Raw genomic sequence first — 23902 nt, 5'->3', positions numbered from 1 at the left:
AGGAGCATCGAGGTGGGTCCTTTGGTGCCGAATTCAGGGTCACAGTAGCCGGGGGGGATGTCCTCGTGGTCTTTGTCCACTCCGGCACAGGCCAGGCTTGGCGGGTGCAGAGTGTGCAGGAGTCGCGGTTCCTGGCTGATGCCAGGGGTCAGTTACTTGCTTTGAGCAGTACCACTGCTCGTGGGAGTCCCAGTTGGTTAGAGTCACAAGGCAGTCAGGTCCTCAGGGGTTTCTGAGGTTGCGGACCACTAGAGATGCCGGGGTTTAGCAGGAGCAGGTTCGAGGGTCGACAGGCCTGTGGGGCTGGGGCCAAATCAGTTGGTGTCTTCCTTTTGTTAGCAGCTGCACGGCAGGTCTTCTTGTTGCTTGATCGTCTTGCTTGTTTCGGAATCGGGATCTGAGGAAGGAAGGTTCAGGGGGCCCCTAAATACTAAATGTAGGGGTATTACAGGTAGGTAAAGGGCAGGGACCAATGGGTCCCTTCCTTGGGATGGGTACACCCCCCTATCCTGCCACTCTCCTGTGGGAGGGGGCAGTAGCCTAGTCCTGATTGGGCAGGGCTCCCCATCTTCAAGATGGCGAAAGCCCGGAGATGTGATTCACCTCGCCTCCCCCACCTGAGGGGTGGGGTTAGCAGAGGCTGGCACACCCACTTTCCTCCCTTGGGGTTTCCCACCAGCCTTCCCGCCAGAGTGGGGGTCAGAACCGGTACGGGCCAGCTGCGGAGTACAGTAAGTGGCCTGGAGAAGCTCACAAAGGCGGCATGCCTTTGAAGCTTCCCCTGCCCATCCTGGGGGAGGAGACCTAGCACCTCGCCCAGGATGTGCATTGTTGCAGGCCCAGGAGAGCGGATGGCTCTCTACCCAGGTGTCCAGCGACAAGTCTGCTGTGTGGCAGCCTAGGCAGCCCCTCTAACAGGATGTGGATTGTAGGTTAGGTTCAGGGGGCAACTCTAAGTTGCCATCTGTCGTGCATCTTACATTAAATGCCACACTGGCATCAGTGTGGGTTTAATGTGCTGAGAAGTTTGATACCAAACTTCTCAGTCTTCAGTGTAGCCATCATGGTGCTGTGGAGTTCGTGTTGACGACCTCCCAGCACCATATACTCTTAATGGCAGCACTGCACTTACAGTGCCCAGGAATGGGCCTGGGTACTGTAGGGGCACAGGGCTCATGCACCTGTACCCACACCACTGGCATAGGGCACCCAGCTAGAGGGGTAACCGAGGTATGCCAGGGCAGTGTGTGTTGTGGGCATGGCACACAGGGATGTGCGCCATGTCGACGCTCTGTTTAGTTCTGCACCAAGACACTCAGCCTGAAAAGGCAGTGTGTGTGTGTCAGGGTACAGGGCCTCTAAGGGTGGCACAATAAGTGCTGCAGACCTTAAGGGCCTTCTCTGGTCACAAGGCCCTGGGTACCTAGGGTACCATTTGCCAGGTGCTGACATGTGGCCAGGGATGCCAATTGGGTTTAGGCTTCAACACAGTTTTAGGGAAGGAACACAGGCCCTCGGCACCTGATTGGCAGTCAAAGTACATCAGCAATTCGGCAAAAAGTGGGGGCATACCATGCAAGAAAGATGGCACTTTCTCACATTCATCAATTTAGGATTATCTTCTACTAGCTGAAGTCCAAAGGGTGGTGTTTGAATATCCTCTAAATGCAGGGTAAGAGGTAATACTGCACATCAGCCTGGGAAGGGCTTTTCATAGCTTCACCCCTACTAGGCTCCCAAATTTAGATTAGATGCAGACCCTCAATTCCCAATAACTATGCAAGTGAACAAGAATGGGCATCATCTAGCCCACCAACCAAGGATATGCCAGCTACAATTCAACCTTGCTTTAATACAACACTGCATACCAAGTCTACAAGCATTTAAGTCCAACACTTCTATCTATCTAACTCTTTTGGTGGGTTTACTCCTGAACAGAGGATCAGAAAAGAAAAATGACTATCAGTACCGATAACCTGATTGTGGACAAGTCCACTCTTCTCCAAGCTTTCCTAAAAACCTGGTTTACTGGCGCATCTGCTCCTTACTTCATGGACCTCCTCCCAGACAACCACAGCTTCATAACAACAAATAGGGAAAACAGCAGGAGAAGTGGGGTACTGTTCACTCAAATATTGATTATTTGTATGGAAACAAAAGGCCCAGATTGTGATTGCTTCACATATAAGTTAATTACAAGCAACGCCAATCCATCACCAATCTTCAAATCTCCTGTACTAAATCTCAGGCCAGGAGCTCCCACTGCACTGGAGTATTGTTGGACTCCCAGGAATAGAATGTGAACAAACACAATAAAGAGGACATGCCACGAGCTTCCCCAGAAATCCTACTCGCCGTTTCCAAGAAAAGGATTTCCATAGGAATTCTTAAAAGATTGGGACCACTGCTCCACTTTCTACTCCCAAGTGCGAAACTTACCTCTTTTCTACATCAGCCTTCAGTTTCTGAACTTCCTCTTTCACAACCTCAAGGTTCTCCTTTTCTGCAGTCACGTTCTCTGACAAAACCTCCACCAAATTCTGAAAATCAAAACCAGGGCTCAAAAGAAATGAACTTGGCATGCTTTCACATCATGCTGGATACGGCTATCAACAACAGTGTTTTTTCAATGTGCTACATGTCAACTACTACAAAATCTGAGTTTCTATTATGCGGACAAAATTACAACATCTATTCTTGGCTCAGAACCAGGTGATGGCCTAAGGGACTCCGGGTTATAATAGATGCAGCCCAATCTCATGTCTGCAAGCCAACATCAAGATATATACTGCTTCGCACATGTAGTCTGCGGTGCTGGACAGCATGGGGTGCATGGCAAGACCATCACCTTTTGCGATTTTACGTTTTGCAAAATAAACTTGAAATTAGATGTGAAGCCTAATCCCCACATTTTCAGGACAGAGGCTGCAATAAAATCAAATAAACCTTGAAGATTGCTGTGGAAAAGGTCGTGTGAATGGATGGTAAATCAATCAGCACTTTGATTATCATAAGAAAAAAAGTTGATTCTGAAACTATTTTAAATCTTAGAACTCAACTTTTTATTTCAACTTAAACCACCCAAATACATTGGTTGATATTCTTTCCCACAATGATAAATGAACTATATTTTTCAGTCAGTCAGTCAAAAATCTTTATTCGGATGTATACCAGCCATAAAAGAATGCATCATAAAACATTTCATTTTTAAAACGCAGTAAAAGTAATAAAATACAAACAAAAAATAAATCATGGCCGATGGTAGTTACAGATATCCGGATGACAATCTTTTAAAGCAATTTGATCACAGACATAGCCATAATGCCCAATTATAATAGTATTTCAGTCAAATTGATGTCAAACTCAAAGATGTCATCTATATTCAGAGTCCTTATAGGTGTCGATCTCATTTTCCAAAATTAATCAGTGACATGGTTGTAGATCCACAGAAGGGAACCTTAAATCCTGGGCGTAATAGTATAATAAACATACAAAAATACTCATTTTCCAACAATGTTCCGATGCCAAACAGCTGCGGAAAAATATTTATGAACCATTAGACAAATAAATTCTTCTTTTAAAAGCAGAAGATGATATAGCTCAGCCCGACACTTTCTGATGTTTAAAAAGCATAAGAGCGGTTTTAAAAAGGCACATCTTTATTTCGTATAAAGTTTTCAAAAAAACAAAAATGTAAAGTGCTCTGAACTGACTTTGAGTCACATGGAACTTTATTTTTAAAGTGCTTGCCTTCGCCACTGCCTCCTGCTAACATTTTCTGGGTAAGGAAATCAAGTCAATGCAGTACCACATAGCGCCTATTTCACCTTAACTTCCACACTGAGCGATTGATGGCTGCATTAATTCGAATGTTTACTGCAGATCGAACATTAAAGTTCATCAACAAATAGAGGTTAAAACCCAACAAACAAAACACAGTACAGTTCATTAGTAGGGACATCAACCATAAAAACATTTTTTAACAGCAAAAAAAATGTTACAAATCCCCCAATACCTATCATACTATCAATAAAATATTGTAACCAGTATAATCTTCCTTGTGAACTATAACATTTCAGACCAAGGTGGCATATAAGATTAACATAAATAAGCCAGCAAGTGCATGATTTGGATTCATCAGAATTAATCAGTAGTCACTTTATGCCCAATTAACCATGCAGAAAACATGATTTTAGAGACCCTAGTTAGGTCAGTTTTACAGATTCTCAGGGCATCTACACGGTTTGTAAGACCGAAAAGACGGCACATGGGCACTATCCAGCTAGCTCTCGGTGCAGAATATTTAGCGCGGAAACATAGTATATGCTCTTAAGTTTTATCAGTAAGCATTACCCCGGACACAAGCAGGACCTCCAGCACCTTGAGACTCTCACCGGTGATTTACAGCGCATTATAAATCCTTGATTGATCCTGTATCGAAACCTAATTAGAGGTAATCACAGCAATCCGCAGTGTGCTATACCTAAATTGCAGGAAGTGCGAGTGTGCGTGCAGGCGCAGAGGAGATGAAAACTAGGAATGCCTTTGCCTTGGGTAGGTTCTTATGCAAGCGGAAGAACCTAGTGCAACTACCTGTACAGCTAGATGATTCGTAATCAGAGATAATTTGCTCCCATAACCTGGCTGTAGAAACCACTACCACAGGAGAAGTTTGGTGGAGGGTTCTTTCCAGTAATTGCCCAACCCTAGGTCAATTAAGGTTTGTTAACTTAAACCAACCACATAATCTTCTGGGTAATATGCAAACTCATGTCAATGAGACCATGTCTATATGGTTGAGGTTCCTCAGTGGACCATACAAGGCTCCAATAAAGAATAGGCCTCAATCTAGCAAGCTTTGAGACAGAATTGAACCCGAGATCTAATTTAAGGGGGGGGCTAAGGAAATACTTCACCCCATGCACACAAGAGCTCTTATGAAAATGTTCTCGCCAACACCCAGAGGACCCGTGGGGCAATGTCCCCATAGTTCCACTCCATACAAGGTATCACTCCTTACTTGGGCCTTATAAATCTCCACCGCTGAGTGAATCGGATACCATGAGGCCCTCTTGGCAAATCTGAGAATAGCCAGAGCCCTATGATTTATCAAGAGTGAGCTCTAAAAGATCTGTGTGGCCCTTGATTTAGACAGAGTTTGATAAACAGATTCCCCAGAGACTCTACTTCCCTTACCGTCTCCAAGGATTGCCTACCCAGATAGATAGTGCCTCTAGCCCTCTTGCCTTTACAATAGGTCATCTACTTCATTTTAAGCACATTGATTTGAAAGCCACATAACTCACAAACAAGTTGCAAGAGTCTGTAAACTATCCCTGGTCTTAGAGAGCAGAAGAGGGTCAGCCACAAAGATGAGGGACGGAAGCTCCTGACATTCTAAAAATCGGGGAATAATTTGGGCAGTTTGTCAAAAACTCTATACAGCTGTTGATGTAAAAAAGAATAAATGTTGGAGCCAAAACACAACCCAGTCGGACTCTCGTTTCCGATGGCAATTTACTTAGTTATTTCGCCATTGGGGCCTCAACGAACTCTTTTAAAATTTCCCTTATGAAGACAAACAATGATGTCAAGCAAGTTGCGGGGAATTCCGAGCTCACAAAGTATCTCCCATAATTTCTTTCTAGGCAGCAAGTCAAAAGCAGCTTGAAGGTTGATGAACACGACATTATTGCCTCCCAAGATACACAGTCTTCCACTTAACCATAAGGAAGTGGAAGACTTGATCCACTGTGACAGTCTTAGATCTAAATTCTGCCTGGAGACTGAAAAGGATCGTATGGTTGTCAATCCAGTCTAATAACTTCTCCAGCACCTGCTTTCAGAAAACCTTTTGCAGGTTATCTAGGAGACTCCTACTAACAATAGTTAGTTGGAATATCAGGACTCTTTTTCAAAGACCGAACAATCTCTTCTCATGTAGCAGGCATTGCATCACCAGCCACAATCACATTACAGACATTGATGGAGGGCACCCATATGTTTGTTTAAGTTAGATTTTAAAAGATCAGATGGGATCCTATCCATCGCGGGAGCCGTGCCCTGCTTCTGCAGCTGCTTTCTCAGTGAGAGAAAAAACAAACTTGTGAAGAAGGTGACTCGAAAGTACAAACCACTCCTTCCACACTGCTGTAATGCACCAACTGGGGTTTAAGTGGGAGGGGGTAACGGATCCCAAAATGAGCTACCTACTTGCTTGGAAGGATTGATGTCTCTGCAGGTTTGGCTAGATTCCCAGCACCCTGGCTCCCTATCCGCCAAAACAACTTGGAGTCTCTATTGATCGAAGCTTCTAACAAGTCATCCCATTTTTTTTATCCTCCCAGTTTGCTTTAGCTGATTTTATTGCAGCCCTGTATTGGATTCTCAACTCCCTAATATCATGCCTGGCGCCTTTTTCAATGCGTTACCAAGAGTGTTCTTTGCCTCCTGCACTGTGGTGAGAAACACCCAATGAATTTTCCCTCCCTAGGGGCCAGCATGAAGCTTTTAACAAAAGCATCTTTAAGCCCAGCAAATAAATAAGTGTACTCAGCCATGATTGTCTCGTCGTTTCTCCAGCTGTTGAGCATCATAGCCATGTGGGTATCAACATTGGCATACAAGTATGAAACCACCTTGGAAGAAGAACAAACTGCATCCCACTTCACATTTCTATGATTGTTAGTCACCTCCAATACATACGCACAACACTGAGTAAGTGTCTCTGTAACATGTGGTAGTAGATCCCTCATAGTTAAAAATCAGTGGGTTATGGTCACTCTCGTTCCTGTCTACCACTAACGAACAAGTTACTTACCTTCGGTAACAATATATCTGTAAGAGACATATATTAGTTATAGATTCCTTACCTTAGAATTAGCCCCAGGCGTCAGACTGGACCCGGAGACAATTTTTCATAGAAGTACCCCTGCGTGTCAGTAGGTGGCGTCCGTTGACTCCGCGTTCGTCGTCGGCATCGCCGGGATGACGTTGCGGTATCTGCTTAGTCAGTTCTTTACACGACATTCCACGCCAGAAGCGCTGAGCCATGCAAGACACTGACCACTGGTGCACAATATGGCCCTGAAAGGGAGTCCCTTACCCTAGAAGTCAGTTCGCAGAACGGGGAGGATGGGTGGGGCGGTAAGGAATCTATAACTAATATAGGTCTTTTACAGATATATCGTTACCAAAGGTAAGTAACTTGTTCATCTGAAAGAGACTATTAGTTATATATTCCTTACCTTAGAACAGATACCCCAGCAATACCAACCTCGGAGGTGGGTCTGTGAACTAAGTTCACACTAGAACGTCCTGGAGAACTGAACAGCCAAAGAAGCCGTCTCTCCGAACTTGACGGTCCAGGCAATAATGTTTGGTGAACATGTGCAATGAAGCCCACGTGGCTACCTGGCAGATGTCATGAAGGGGGACTCCACGTCCCAAACCAGTACTGGCTGCCATCGCCCTGGTGGAATGGGCGTGCAGCCCTACTGGAGGTTCCTTTTTCGCTAAGGAATAACAAATCTTGATGCAAAGAACGACCCATCGAGAGATGGTCCGTGTTTGCATGGGCAGACCTTTCTTGGCGCCCACATAGCCAAGAAAGAGCTGATCATCCACCCGGAATTGTTTTGTGTGATCCAGGTAGAAGGAAAGCACACGTTTTGGATCCAGATGGTGGAGCCTCTCCTCCTCTTTAGAAGGATGCGGGCGGGAAGAAGGTGTGCAAAGTGAAGGTCTGATCGATATGGAAAGAGGTGACCACTTTGGGAAGAAAGGAAGTCCTAGTGCGAAGGACAACCTTGTCCGGATGAACAGCCAGGAAAGGAGGTTTCAAAGAAAGAGCCTGAAGCTCACTCACCCTGCGAGCAGAGGTGATGGCAACCAAAAAGACAGTTTTGAGTGTCAAAAGTCTGAGAGGACAGTTATGTAGAGGCTCGAAAGGAGCGCACATAAGGTAGGTCAGGACAAGATTCAAGTACCACTGGGGCATTACGAAAGGAATAGGAGGAAACATGCAAGTAATGCCCTTAAGGAAACAATTTACAATAGGGGACTTGAAAAGAGAAGGTTGATCTGGAAAGTGAAGAAAGCCATTGAGAGTGCCCAGAGCAGAGCCCTGCTGGTCCAAGGAAATAATGAAGAGGAGACCCTCTGAAAAAGGGGCAGGCAGAAAGGGGATCCACAGCCATTGCTGTGCACCATGCCACAAATTTGTTCCATCTACAGGCATATACCGTTTTGGTGGAGGGACGCCTGGCTGCCAAGATAACGTTACAGACTTCGAGAGGAAGGTCCAAAGCTGTCAACTGTCGCCACTCAATCTCCACACAAGGAGGTGGAGGCTGGACAGGTTCGGGTGGAGGACTGTCCCCTGCTGCTGCGACAGAAGATCCTCCTGAAGAGGCAGTCAGATCGGAGGATCGATGGCCAGATTCAAGAGCTTGGGATACCAGACACTACGTGCCCAGTCAGGAGCCACAAGAATGACTTGGGCCCGGTCGCGCTTGATCTTCTTCAGCACTCTGGGCAGAAGTGGTATAGGCGGAAAGGCCTATAGTAGACTGCAACTCCACTTGCGATGAAAAGCGTTGCCTAGCGAGAGCCGCCTTGGAAATTCCAACATGCAGAACTGCTGACATTGCGCGTTCTCTACAGTGGTGAATAGATCTAACCAAGGCTCTCCCCACTTCTGAAAGAGACCTTGCACCACCTCCGAGTAAAGACGCCATTCGTGATCCATCATGCATCGGCGGATGAGTTTTTCCACCTTTGCGTTCAGAGAACCTGCCAGGTGTTGAACCACCAGGGACATGCCCCGACGTTCCAGCCACATCCAAAGGCGAATAGCTTCTTGACATAGGGTCCAGGACCCCACCCCGCCCTGTTTGTTTCAGTACCACATGGCGGTGCTGTTGTCCGTGAACACCTGCACTACTCTTCCCTGGACAGAGGGAAAGAATGCCTTCAGTGCAAGACGAATCGGCCAGAGCTCCAGAATGTTGATGTGGAGCCCGGACTCTGCCGGAGACCAGAGGCCTTTGATCTCTGCCTCTCACATGTGGCCGCCCCATCCCAGAAGTGACGCATCTGTCACCACCGCGAACTCTGGTTGTGGAAGGGAGAGGGATCTGTTGTTGACCCAATCCTGGTTTGTTAGTAACCACTGCAATTGGTGTGTAGTGCCCTCCGAGATTTGGACGCAATCAGAAAGATTCCCCAAAACTTCAGGTCCCACTGCAGAGCCTGCATGTGCCACCTGGCATGATCCACCAGCAGGATGCAGTAGGGCATGAGGCCCAACAGCCTCAGGGTCATTCTGGCCGAAACCTGGGATAGAGGCTGAAACATCGGTATCATAGTCCGAATATCCCGGGCTCGCTGCTCGGGAGGATAGGCCCGAAACTGCGCTGTGTCCAGAACTGCTCCGATGAAAAGGAGCGTCTGAGATGGGTTCAGGTGCAACTTCGGCATGTTGACCGTGGGCCCCAGGGAATGTAGAAGGGCCGCCGTAGTCTGGAGGTGGGCGACGAGAGCCTGGGGCAAGCCCACCTTCAACAGCCAGTCGTCGAGATAGGGGAAGACTGGAACCCCTGATCTGCGAAGATGAGCTGCGACCACCACCATCACTTTCACTAACACCTATGGGGCGCTGGTAAGGCCAAAGGGGAGCACAGTAACTGAAAGTGCTCGTGGCCTACCGTGAACTGTAGGTAACGACTGTGGGCAGGCACGACGGGAATGTGGAAATAGGCGTCCTGCAAGTCCACGCTAACATCCAGTCTCCAGGGTCAAGGGCAGACCGGAGCCAGCGTCAACATTTTGAACTTCTCCTTCCGGGAGAAGCAGTTGACGTTCCGGAGATCCAAGATAGGACGCAGGCCTTTGTCCTTCTTGGACACCAGAAAGTAGTGGGAATAGCAGCCAAGACTTACTTCTGGGACAGGAACTCGCTCAATTGCCCCTTTGGCCAAGAGAGCCGTAACTTCCTGATGGAGAAGAGCCAAGTGATCCTCTAACATGCGATGGAATTGAGGTGGCATGGATGGAGAGGTAGTCTCGAAGGGGAGGGAGTAGCCCCATCAGACTATCTGCAAAACCCACCTGTCAGATGTGATGGTTTGCCAGTGATGGAGGTGATGGTGGATCCTGCTTCCCACTGGCAACTTGTGGCCCTGAAAGGACAGACTAGGAGGGTTTGGAGGATGCTGCAGAGGGGGCGCTGGTGGACTGGCCCGCCCGCTGGCCCCCTGACCCACAACGCTGGGTCCCGCGTCCCCGGCCGCGCAGGGGCTAAACAGTTTGCGCAAGCCTGTGGCTCTGGCCAGAACGTGGTTGGGCGCCCCTTTCATAGCCACAAAAAGGGCGAAAAGAATACTGCGCGGGGCGAGAGGTGGTACCGAGGCCCAAGGATCTGGCCATAGCCCTAGAATCCTTAAAGCGCTCGAGCGCGTTGTCCGCTTTGTCACCAAACAGGGGACGGCCATCAAAGGGCATGTCCAAAATAGTCGATTGGACATCAACCGAAAAGCCAGTGGATCTCAGCCAGGTGTAGCGTCATAGGGCTACTGACATTGACATTGTTCTGCCTAGCGAGTTGGCGGTGTCGAGCCCACACCTAATGGTTAACTTCGCTGCATCTCCACCCTCAGCGACTGTGTGGGAGAGAGAGGCCCGGGCCTCCTCCCGGCACTGTGGCAGCACCTATGCAACCGTATCCCACACAGAGTGGGAATAACGGGCCAAAAGACATGCGGTGTTCACTGACCGCAGTCCCAAGCTGACGGAAGAAAACATCTTCCCAAGATGGTCAAGCTTTTTTGATTCCCTGTCTGGGGGTGCGGTAGGGAATGCGCTCTTAGAAGTAGAGGCTTGGACCACCAAGCTCGCAGGGGTAGGGTGTTGGGAGAGGAAAAGTGGCCAGACCGGGGCCGGGCCGTGGTGTCGGGCAATCATCCCATCAACAGAAGCCACTGTGCTGGGCTTGGGCCAGGTGCCCAGAAGGATGTCAGTAAGAACCTCATTGAACGGCAGCAGAGGCTCCAAAGAGGCCGCTGCCGGTTGAAGCACCTCGTCAGGAGGTTCAAGGACTCAGCCGCCCTACGCAACACCACTGCCTACGAGTCTCCCTCCTCCGTAGCCACGGTAGGGGGAGAAAGCATACCAGGGTCTGGGGAGGTGTCCAGACTACTGGCATCACCCAACTCCTCTCTCCAGTCCGGTTCACTCAACTGGTCAGCCAAAGGGTCACCAGACCCCTCCCAGTCCTCCTCTTCCTCTTCTGGCTGTCACTCAGGGCAATAGGGAATGCCAGGATAGCACACTGGCCCTAAAGCATCACTAGGCGCCAGATCCAGCGTCTGGATCCCTGGGGGCCCTGCGGCGCCGGGACTGAAGCCGCCGGCATCGAAGGCCTAGAGCCCCCAAGGCACGCCAGCGGAGTCGGGCTGCCCAAAAATCGAATGGAGGGCTTCGTAAAGACTACAACGTTGGGCAGGGGTCGCTCCGGCTCCCGGGAAGGAGGCTCGGAGTCGACGCAACCGGCTCCGCGGGCGGAGCCAGGCGACTACCGTCCACATCCCGCATCGCATCGGCCGACGGACGGGGAGAACGCGGAGAGCGACGATGCTTCTTTGCCTTCTTCTTGTGCTTCGACTTACCCGTAGACTTCGACGATAAGTGGTGGTGATGGCTCCGCGACCGGTCCCGCGACCTCCCTCTCGACCGGGACCTTCAGCGGAGCGGACTGCTGGGCTTCGAGAAGCTTTCGGGACCGCTCCCGCAAAGTCTTCGGGTTCATGGCCCGGCAGTCGGAGCACAACTTCGGTTCGTGGTCGCTCTCCAAACACCAAAGGCACACGAGGTGTGGCTCTGTAACAGACATCAATTTGCGACAGGAGTCGCAAGCCTTGAAGCCGGTTCGAGGAAGGGACATCGCTATGTGCACCAGGAGTCGCACGATGTAACGCCCTGAACGTCTCAGGATCGTTTAACAGACACGATAATGAGAACGCAACCACTTGTGAAGGTTTAGTTATTTTAATGAAGGCAAAAATAATACAAGGAATAAACAAAGGTTATAGTCACTGGAATCCTCCAGGCTAAGTACGTTACCAGCCCACAGCACGGATGGTCCTAACCGTCCTCTGCATATACGCCGATCCCGGCGTATGCCAACAGAGGGCAGAAATGAAATGGCCGACAATGCCAATCGGTAGGCTGTGAGGGGCACGAAGAGTGTTGGGGAGAATCGAGGAGTCAGGGAAACACCCAGCCGGGGTCTCTACCTGAAGGGAGCAGCCGCTCAACCTCTTCCTCAGACTGCACCGGGACGCGGAGTCACCTCCTGGTGATGCGTCACCGATACCCCAATCACAAGCAAAGAAGACTGAACCGAGAGCAGCCGCTCGATCGATCCCGTGGACTTCCGAGTCTGTAACGCGGCAAACACCTCCTGGTGTGCGTTACAGCTGGCAGTCCCTGTATCTCTGGTCGGGCTGGGAGTTACGACTCCAACCAGCAAAAGCGCCACTGCGCTTTGACTCAGCCGAGTCAAAAAGCGAAGCTCAATGGTTATCCGGTAGAGCTTCCGGGTCCTTCACAGGTGACGATGGGGCAAGACACGGCCCAGGGAGTAACGACTCGACCTACCTCCGTTCTTGCCTTACTGGAGCACCACTCCGGAACACTGCTCTTCACTAAGCAGGTACGTCGGTGTAAACACAATATCCGACAGCGTTGTACCTCCCGGTTCCTCCCTTTATAGGGCGTGTTTTCCTTGAGTTATGTAACAGCTCTCCTGTTTACATAAGGGCGTGTTTTCCTTGAGTTATGTAACAGCTCTCCTGTTTACATAAGGGCGTGTTTTCCTTGAGTTATGTAACAGCTCTCCTGTTTACATAACCTCTCAACCGCTAAGCATCCTGGGAGATGTAGTCCGTTTTCGCTGGTTACCGTTTTCCTCCCCTCGCATGACAGGACTTCTTGACAGTACATCCTCCCTCTCAGCGGCTCCCCACGGGTCCAGCGCTGGCAGGAAAACGCCGATGGAACAAGAAGACCAAGCGCGGAGCATGAACCCCTTCAGCCGGTTCCCATGACTGCTCCTCCGGGCCATAGCCTTTCCACGCAACCAGGTACCACAGCTTCCCCCTGCGCCATTTGGACGCCCGTATGCCCGACACTTCATACTCCACCTCCGACTCCACGCATACCGGCCTAGGTGTCCCAGACGGCTTGGAGGGTGCTGGTTTGAGCAATGATACATGAAAGACAGGGTGTATCCGCAATGACTGGGGCAAGCACACCTTCACGTTCACGGGACCCATACACTTGGTAATTCGATAGGGGCCCATGTACTTGGGATGGAACACACTGTTCTTTCGAAACCTCATGTTTCTTGTGGATATCCAGACGTAGTCTCCAGTGCGGTACAGTGGCCCGGGCCTTCTCTTCCTGTCTGCCGCAGCCTTGTATCTTCTCTTGGCCTCTATTAGGACAGCCCTTGAGCGCATCAACGTGTCTTTTATGTGTGCCACCCTGTCCGCTGTGGCGGGAATCCTGTCCTCTCTGAACGGATGTAGAAATGGCAAGAACCTGGGATGTTGGCCATAGTTGCTATAGAACGGAGATGACTGTGTGGAGCTGTGAGTGGCGTTGTTATAGGCTATCTCTGCAACCCATAGCAAGTCGACCCATTCTTCCCTGCCCTGGTCCACAAAACATCGCAGATACTGTTTGAGCGTTTGGTTCAGGCGCTCGGTTTGGCCGTCCGTTTGAGGGTGGTAGCTGGTGGACAGGGCGGTCTTAACATGCAGCGCAGTGCACCAAGTCTTCCAGAATTGCGCAGTAAACTGCGACCCCCGGTCCGACACGATCACCCCAGGTAATCCATGCAGTCGTACCACATTCTTTAGGAGTAGTGACGCCAATTCCCCGGCCGTAGGGACTCTCTTGCAGGGGATGAAGTGCCCCATTTTCGTCAAGTAATCCACCACCACCAGTATTGCCGTCATCCCCTGGTCTACCGGTAGGCCCACCACGAAGTCCAGTGATATGCTATCCCATGGTCTATCCGGGGTCGGAAGTGGATGTAAGAGCCCTTGGGTTCGGCCATGGTCGGCCTTCATGGTAGCACACGTAGGACACTCCTGTCCCCACCTCCTGACATCCACTCTCATGGTTGGCCACCAGAAATGCCGTCCCATGCTAGCCACCGTTTTTTCAAAGCCCAAATGACCTGCGCATGGAGAGTCATGGCACCAGATGAATGCTTGTTTCCTTAGCCTAGGCGTGGGTATCAATAGGCACCTGCCCTTCAGGGGTATCCCGTCCTTCAGCTGCCATTCTCTGTGACTGAGGAGCCACCTCCGCCATGCGAATGACCTGATCCCTCTCTTTATTCCCCTCAGGAAAGTATCCGGTTGGATAACCCCCAATACCATCCTCGGGGAAATGATGGAATGCTCGGTCGCAGGCAATGGTTCCTTAACTGCAGATTGACGGGACAGAGCGTCCGCCTTCCGGTTTTCCGTCCCCGGCCGATATGTGATGCGGAAGTTGAACCCCGCAAAGAAGATCATCCACCGCAGCTGTCTGGGAGAAAGGTGTCTTGTGGCCGTCATGAACTGTAGGTTCCGATGGTCCGTGTACACCGATACCACATGTCTTGCCCCCATCAACCAATGCCTCCATTCGGTGAAGGCGTCCTTGATTGCGAGAAGCTCCTTCTCCGCAATATGGTAGTTGCGTTCGGCGTCGTTGAGTTTGCGAGACATGTACGCAACGGGATGAAGCACCCCTGTGTCGTGGTTGCGTTGGGACAAGATAGCCCCCAGCGCCACATCCGATGCGTCCGCTTCCACCACGTAGGGGAGATCCGGATCGGGGTGAGCCAACACCGGCGCCTTACCAAAGGCGCTTTTCAGGGCCTCAAAGGCTGTGTTCGCTTCAGGGGACCAGACAAACTCCTTGGACTTCCTCAGTAGCTGTGTGATTGGGGCCACCAATCCTGAAAATCCATCTATAAACCGCCTGTAAAAGTTGGCGAAGCCAATGAAACTTTGGACGTCCTTCACGCTTTGGGGCACCGGCCATTCTTTCACCGCCTTGATCTTTCGTTCTGCCATCTCCTGTCCCTCTGGACTCAGCATCACTCCGAGGAATTCCACGGATGTGACGTGGAAGTCACACTTGCTGAGTTTACAAAACAGCATGTTTTCCCTCAGCTTTTGGAGCACAGCTTTGACGTGGTGTACGTGCTCCTCCACACTGGATGAATAGATGAGGATGTCGTCGATATATACGACCACGTAGATATCCAACTCCTCTCTGAATACCTCATTCAAAAAGTACTGAAAGGCTGCCGGGGCGTTGCACAGACCGAACGGCATGACGAGGTACTCAAAAAGGCCGAACCTGGTCTTAAAGGCGGTCTTCCACTCGTCTCCGTCCCTCATGCGCACCAGATGGTATGCCCCTTTCAAATCCAACTTGGTGTAGATACGAGCTTTCTTGACCTGTTCCAGAAGTACACTGATGAGACGCAAGGGGTACCGATTCTTTACGGTTATCGCATTCAATGCCCTAAAGTCCACACAGGCTCTCAGCTCCCCATTAGCCTTCGGGATGAAGAAGAGTGGCGAGGCGGCCGGAGACTTGGACGGGCGGATGAATCCTAGCTTGAGGAGTTTATCCAGGTACCCCCGGAGATGCACGTTTTCAGGCTCCGTCAGGGCATACAGCCTGCCGCTGGGAACGCTGGCCCCTGGCACCAGGTCGATCTGGCAGTCAAACTGTCTATGTGGTGGTAGCACTTCCGCCTTCACCTCATCAAATACATCCTCAAAACTGTGATAAGCCTGGGGGAGAGCCACATCTTTTTCTGCCGCTGTAGCCACCGTCTGACTCCCGCTCTCATCTGCGTCAAGGGATTCCGTTCTTATTCCACAATGCAGGATGCAATACGGTGACGTCAGTTCGATGCGATGTGTTGGCCAATCCACAGAGGGGTTGTGTTTCTGTAGCCACGGCAATCCCAATATGACGCCATATTGGGGCGCTCGGATGATGTTAAAATCGATTTGTTCCAAATGGTTCCTCCCACATCTCATCGGAAGGACCCCCGTGTGCTGCCCGATGGGCCCCGTCACCAATCGCCTTCCGTCTACAGCATAGACGTCTTCGGGTACAGCTTTGGGAAGAAGCACTAGCCCTAGCCTGCATGCCTCGTTGTGGTCCATAAACGTGCCAGTGGCCCCTGAATCCACCATGGCCACAACGGGTATCCACTGGTCATGCACTCCCACGTGCACCGTGAGAAACAGGTGTCGTTGTCCCTTGGTGACCGAGTTGGAAAGTGAAGGGATGGAAGAGTGACTCCGAGATGCCCCTTCTTTGGTCTGGGAGTCCTCTAGTTTTTCCGCCGGTACGTCCACCACGGCTGTTACCGACCGGTTGGCCCGATAACGTGACGTCTTCGGTTTGGCAGGGCATTCACGTACGTAGTGGCCTTTTTTTGCCACAATATAGGCACAATCCTTGTTTACGGCGTGACTCTTTCTCCGTGGCTGTGAGGCTCGCTCGTATTGCGCCGATGTCCATGGGTTCTCCCTTGCATGCGGTGGCAGTTTCAGGACTTCCCACTGTCACATAGGATGGAAGGGATTTTCCTTTTCTCCCATGATCCCCCTTTCTTTCACTTAGCCTATGTTCCAGCCGTAATACCAGGTTGATAAGGCCCTCACATGTCTTGGGTTGTGGGTCAATATGAGCCACGGCGTCCTTGAGCTCATCGCACAGCCCGTGATGGAAGAGCGCCGTCTGTTTAGCAACAGGCCACTTGGTTTCCGCAACCAGCCTTCGGAACGCGTTGAGATACTGCACCAGGTCGTTGGATCCCTGTCTCAACTCAAGCATTTCACGGTCCGCCGTGTACGAGTCAGCCCTTCTGTCGAAGACCTTCAGGAATTCCTCGCGAAAAGCACCCCAATCACATAAGATGGGGTCGTCCCTGCTCACAAGAGGTACGGCCCATTGTGCCGCGTTTCCAGCCAAATAGGATATAAGGAAAGCCACACGAGCCTGACTCGTGGGGAACGCCCTTGGTTTGCACGATAAATGTAGCGCCACTTGTGTGAGGAATACCTGCACTGTGTTAGGATCCCCACTGTACCTCTCTGGTGTTGCCAAGGGGACGGCTACCGGCATTTCCACTACTACCGCAGGGGTCTGGTGCGTGAGGGAGGTGCTGGGCGTGAGCGGGTCCAATTGGATAGCATCCAGTCTGGCTTTTACATCGGCTGTTTCTTGCCTGGAGGCAGCCAATTCAATTTGCACGGTCGCTAAAGCAGCCAGCACATCATCAAGTGTTGCCATGTCGGTTATCGACCGGGAGACAGTTAGTGTTATTAAGGTCGGATATTTTGTAACGCCCTGAACGTCTCAGGATCGTTTAACAGACACGATAATGAGAACGCAACCACTTGTGAAGGTTTAGTTATTTTAATGAAGGCAAAAATAATACAAGGAATAAACAAAGGTTATAGTCACTGGAATCCTCCAGGCTAAGTACGTTACCAGCCCACAGCACGGATGGTCCTAACCGTCCTCTGCATATACGCCGATCCCGGCATATGCCAACAGAGGGCAGAAATGAAATGGCCGACAATGCCAATCGGTAGGCTGTGAGGGGCACGAAGAGTGTTGGGGAGAATCGAGGAGTCAGGGAAACACCCAGCCGGGGTCTCTACCTGAAGGGAGCAGCCGCTCAACCTCTTCCTCAGACTGCACCGGGACGCGGAGTCACCTCCTGGTGATGCGTCACCGATACCCCAATCACAAGCAAAGAAGACTGAACCGAGAGCAGCCGCTCGATCGATCCCGTGGACTTCCGAGTCTGTAACGCGGCAAACACCTCCTGGTGTGCGTTACAGCTGGCAGTCCCTGTATCTCTGGTCGGGCTGGGAGTTACGACTCCAACCAGCAAAAGCGCCACTGCGCTTTGACTCAGCCGAGTCAAAAAGCGAAGCTCAATGGTTATCCGGTAGAGCTTCCGGGTCCTTCACAGGTGACGATGGGGCAAGACACGGCCCAGGGAGTAACGACTCGACCTACCTCCGTTCTTGCCTTACTGGAGCACCACTCCGGAACACTGCTCTTCACTAAGCAGGTACGTCGGTGTAAACACAATATCCGACAGCGTTGTACCTCCCGGTTCCTCCCTTTATAGGGCGTGTTTTCCTTGAGTTATGTAACAGCTCTCCTGTTTACATAAGGGCGTGTTTTCCTTGAGTTATGTAACAGCTCTCCTGTTTACATAAGGGCGTGTTTTCCTTGAGTTATGTAACAGCTCTCCTGTTTACATAAGGGCGTGTTTTCCTTGAGTTATGTAACAGCTCTCCTGTTTACATAACCTCTCAACCGCTAAGCATCCTGGGAGATGTAGTCCGTTTTCGCTGGTTACCGTTTTCCTCCCCTCGCATGACAGGACTTCTTGACACACGACTCTAAAAGAAGAATTCGACAAAAGTAAAAAAATAGTAGTCAAAAAGTTACTAGATGTACCGCTCTCTCCGGACCTGCACTGGCTGGCGCGGAAAAAGAAAGAAATGACGTCAGCGCGCTAGGGCGGCATCTAAGTAGATACCGCGACATCACCCCAGCGATCACAACACCGACGACGAATGTGGAGTCGACCAACGCCACCTACCGACACGCAGGGGTACTGCTACAAAACAAATTCTCCGGATCCAGTCTGACGCCTGGGGTTAATTCTAAGGTAAGGAATCTATAACTAATAGTCTCTTTCAGATATATCCTGCATGAATCTCCATATCCTAAAATCAAGAATGATGTAATCGATTTGGCTAGTGTATGTCCCTCTCCGAAATTGGGGTGGGAGACGCGTCTGAGGGTGAACGTCTGTTACATGGTTGAAGGCGGTGGGTAAGGAATAAGTCCACCATTTGGAGAGCAGTCCTGGAAATATTAGTCCTTATAGGGGATGTTAACTCAGGAATTCCCCACAATAGGTCTTCCTCACGGCACAACGGCACAAGTCTTGGAAGATACTGTTGGGTTCATAGGCTAAGTTCAAGTCTGCTGTGTGATGGGTCCCACTATAAGGAGCCAAGAGCTTATCCAATAAGTGGTTAGATTGAGAATCCTTCTGGCTACCAGAACTCCAGTTATAGATGTTAATTAACAAAAGGGATAACCCCTTTGATGGAGTAACAATCAGTCCTCGGATGTCACACAAGTGGGAGCTCTACTATGGAGCAAGGCCATGCAATATTCAACCAGGGGTGTAGACCACCCGATGGGTGTCCTGCTGAGGACCTCTCAGTGGTGGACACAATAATTAGTGAATACACTTCTAGGAGCATTTTCATTAGCCCACGTCTCCTGAAAAAGACAAAGTCCTTGGGCATCAATTAATTGACCCCCACTTCATATCACCTAGTTTTTAATTTATTCCAGCAATATTCCAACTAAGGGTAGCGGTTGTGATTGTTGACATTGTCAACAAAGAGGGGAGTGCGCCTCCGCCTACTGGCCCTGAATAAGCTAATGTAGAGTCAACCAAGTGCGACTCCAGTCACCTGCGATTCAACTACAGGTGCCCTAATGGAAGGTCCTTTAGCAGAAGCAACATTAGTTTTGCTGGTAACCAATTTAGGGGGTCAGAACCCGAATTACAGCAATGAGGTGTAGAGAGAATACAGGGAGCACTCTTTTTCAAAGGGACCACCCACAATTACCCCCCCTACGAACCATCAAGAGGTCAGACACCATGGAAAAATACAAATTAGCATTGAAATAAATCTAGGAGAACCTTGTTTTGTAGCTGGACAAAAGATCCAACACTATTTGGAGACAAGCAATGGACATTTGCCAGTTCTCTAACATAAGGAGCATGACCTCTGGGGGTGACTGCGCTCCCGACCACCCCAAACTCCCTTTTTACTGCCCTTTCATGCCCGGGGCCAACCCTCACAGCTCTCGCAGGGGTAAATGCAGTAGAACAATTAGGCCTAAAGACCCCCTTATCAGCTGGCCGGTTTATAGTCATGCTGGAATTGTCTACTACATGTACATTGCAGTTTGGGGGAGGGGAGTGCACCTCCCAAACCAGGGTCATCAGGTTGAACTGGGGGCAAAGTAAGAGGCAGCACAACAGAATTCAATTTAGGAATTTCTACCTCAATTGCTCTCAGTCTGTCATAAATAGGTTTCAATTTGGCCTTCAGTATCGACATCGCTACCTCCACCTAAATCCCACCTGGCTGAGTTAGGTTGGCGACTATTCTTAGATTTTGCACCTGGCTGGGATCTCTTCCTTTTCACAGGCAGACCTACTGCTGCGGAGCAAAGCTGATTAGTCGATGGCTCCAAGGGCTAAGGAGGCGAAGGACTCAAGGGACTCAGATGCGGTAATAGCAGAACCCACAGACTCTGAACCCCCACTGTTGAGCAAATGGATTGTGCTGGGGAATCAGTATGTTATGTTAGGTTACAGAGGATTTTATAGCGCGCTCAATTACTCAAGAGTGTCCTGGCGCGAGCAGTATCGGAAAACCTAAGAGAGAGGGATGCTTGGAACAGCTAATAAAACCTTTCTTTTTAAAGTCGTTTCTTGAAGGGCTCCGAGCTCCTGAATACTCCGAATTTCTAAGGGGAGAGAATTCCAGGCCAGCGCAGTTTTGACAGAGATGGACTGACTTCCCAGCCGGGACCTACGAAAGCGGGGGATGGTCATCAAGTGTTGGGTGGCTGATCGTAATGCTCTATTAGGGACATAAAAGCTGAACCGCTTCCTTATATATAGAGGGCCCAAACCATGCAGCGCTCTGTGAGCCACCGTAAGACCTTTAAATTGCACTCTTTGGGCCACTGGAGGGTCACGCAGATGCTGTCTCACGTTAGATCTTCTAGAGAGGTTAAATAGAAGTCTGACTGTGGTGTTTTGGATCGTTTGTAATTTACTCAGCAAATAGCCGTGAATGACACAGTAGAGGGCGTTGGCGTAGTCCAAGCGGGAGAGAATGAGTGCCCGAGCGACCGTTTCCTTGGCATGGCTGGGAAGAAGGGGAAAAAATCTTCTAAGAGATTTAAGTGTGCCAAAGCAAACACCAGTGAGTTTCTTAACTTGCACCGCAAAGCGGAGATCGTCGCCGAACCATAGTCCTAGGTTCTTAGCAGGCGCACCCACTGACTTAGGACGAGGGAAGTCATGCGGCCACATTTTCATGGAAGGCAGGTGGAAAAGAGCCATATAGCAGCACCTCTGACTTATCCTCATTGCACTTCAGTTGGGCACGTGCCAGCCACTAAAACACAGAGGAAAGGCAGTTCTGCGCTCGAGAAGTTGACATGTCACCATCTTTCCAAGTAAATAGGAGCTGGGTGTCATCAGTGTAAGCAATTATTTTTGCCCCCATCTCCTCAGCCAAGTAAATAAGAGGTGTCAGATAGATGTTAAAGAGTAATGGGCTCAAGGTGGATCCCTGAGGAACTCCCGTAGCCACTTTCCTAGCAGTTGAGGAGAAAGGAGGTGACCAGTCCTGCTGGGAACGATCTTCCAAAAAAAGATTTCAGCCAATCCTGGGCAGAGCCTGCGATGCAGATGTTAGCCAGGCGAGTGAGTAGAAGATGGTGGTGTACCGTATCGAAGGCAGCAGAGAGATCCAGTAAAACCAGGGCCGCCCTGCCGCTCGCGTCCTGGCACTCCCCGATTGATTCCGCCATTTCCACTAGAGCCGTCTCAGTGCTATAACATTTCCTGAATCTGGATTGAGCCGGATGAAGGGCACCGGAGTTTTCAACAAAAGTATCCAGCTGACAGAAGACGACTTTTTCGCAGACCTTGGACAGGGCTGGAAGAAGAGAGATGGGACGATAGCTAGCTGCTTGTAGCGGATCCAGTGAGGGCTTCTTTAGGAGTGGCAATAATTTGGCCTGCTTCCAGTGCAAAGGAACCCGCGCTGTGCACAGACAGATTAATAATTGATGTCACTTCCAGGTAAATAACCTCAGCTACACCCGCAAGTACACTGGCAGGACATGGGTCAGAAGGGGAGCCTGACTTAAGAGTATTAAGAATAGCCAGTATATCTGAGCCAGTAGCAGGAGAAAAACAGGAGCATGTAGACGACACTGAAAGCGGGGGAGGGAGGGGGGGGGAGAGAATAAAAGCTACTCTTAGCCAATTTAATGGCTGTGTAGTAGATGTTTTGAGCTTTCCGCAAAGCAGATTTCGCTGATGGAGAATACTCCAAGCGCCAGAGGCGTTCCAGTTTCCTACAGCCTAATTTGAGCTCTCTTAATGCACCGGAATACCAAGGGCAAGAGGGAGAGAGGCGGGACTGCTTTTTACAATTAGGGTGAGAGACAGAGCTGACACCCTACTTGATCCAGGTGGCAAAGTCGTCGACCGCCAAATCCAAGTCACTAGAAAGCACTGGGCGAGAGAGTGAGAGAGCCGTGTAGAGGGCAGGAATTTCAATTTTCGGGGGAGGTTTACAAAAAGCAGAGGCACTGGGGGGCCTCGATGATCCCAGTGGCCAAGAAAAATGAACCAAGAAATGGTCAGACCAAGAGACCTGGATAATATTCTCTATAGATAGTCCAAAGTTGGAACACACCAGGTCAATCGTATGGCCGCCAGAGTGAGAAGGCATTTTCAACCACTGGGTTAGTTGCGCCAAGTCGAGCAAATCATTAAGTTCGTTAGAGCCCTGAGACCCGGGACAGTCCAAATGAATGTTAAAATCACCTAGCAAGAGAAAGTGTTTAAAATGGAGAGCACGAGGCACAATGATGTCGTCCCAACTCTTCAGGAAGCGTTCGATGGGCCTGGGGGACGATACACCAATGTGCCACCCAATGTGAAGTGCGGAGACAGGACAACGGAGAAATCAAGAGCCTCGCTGGTGAAAGCCCAGGTGTCTCTTAGCACTACAGCAATCCCTCCCCCTCTGCCGGTTAGACGGTCAGCTCTGGCAATTTTATATCCCGTAGGAATAGCTTCCTCAATGACTGGTGCACAAGAGTCATTGAGCCAGGATTTGGTGACGAACAACAAATCCAGGATGTGATCAGAAAGGAGTTCATATATGTCTGGGGCATGCTTGACTAAGGAGCGTGCATTAATAAGCGCAGCCCGCAGCTGGGGGGATCTAACAGAATGAGAGTGAGAAACAGGGGCTGGAAAATTATCTTGCAAGCAAAACTGGCAAAGAGGACATTTCCTCCCTATGCTATATACGCCGGTTGATTCACTGTCGCCACAACAGATAGACGTCTTCAGTGCTAAAAGTTACGAGCGAGTATATGATTGACTTTTAATCTGATCTCCTAGCCTCAAACTCTCAGCATGGCTGGCGCTGGGCGCTCCCGAGGCACGGACGGGCGCAGACGGGCTTGCCTTAGGCGCGTTCGCACCAGCGTTCAAATTTATACAGGCAGGCAAGAGGAATCAGGTGAAGGAGCCTGGGGGACTAGACCGTCAACCCTGCCTCACCCAAAATGGCGGCGCGGGAACACGTAATGCCAAAAAACGAGGAACTGGCTCCCTCTTAGTTCAGATAGGCGGAGGAACCTCACCAGAACAAGGTATTAGGAGCAGCAACTGTTAAAAATGCTAAGTCACATTTATTGAATAATAATAAAAGAATCTAAGTGCGCAAAGTAAATAGGTTAAAAGGACACAAGGTTACATCAATGGCAGCGCGCTAGACAGGTTAGCAAATCCAAAAGCAAAAACTCCCGGCTCAAGCCTCAGGAGCGAGGAGGAGGAGTAGTAAGCAATAAGAGTTGTTCAGCAAGTTCTTTTTCTTGATTGATTAACCCTACAAACAGATGAAGAACCCCATCGAGCGAAGAGGCCGTTTGCAGT

The 23902-nt window shown here is 50.1% G+C and overlaps 1 protein-coding gene across 2 annotated transcripts in view; it reads right to left on the bottom strand.

Moving 5' to 3' along the window:
- The window catches only part of LOC146859283 (uncharacterized), a 101914-nt gene that overhangs the window by 41379 nt on the left and 36633 nt on the right, over positions 1-23902 (bottom strand). For both annotated transcript variants that reach the window (XM_085649964.1, XM_085649965.1), the window contains one exon: positions 2440-2540. In XM_085649964.1, the coding sequence (XP_085506090.1) occupies positions 2440-2540 (101 nt within the window). The remainder of the gene's footprint in view (positions 1-2439; positions 2541-23902) is intronic.

The sequence above is a fragment of the Triturus cristatus genome, chromosome 3_2, assembly GCF_964204655.1.
Source record: "Triturus cristatus chromosome 3_2, aTriCri1.1, whole genome shotgun sequence".
Taxonomy (NCBI): domain Eukaryota; kingdom Metazoa; phylum Chordata; class Amphibia; order Caudata; family Salamandridae; genus Triturus; species Triturus cristatus.
Note: the sequence above shows the minus strand (reverse complement) of the source record. Positions and strands in the feature narration are given on the sequence as shown.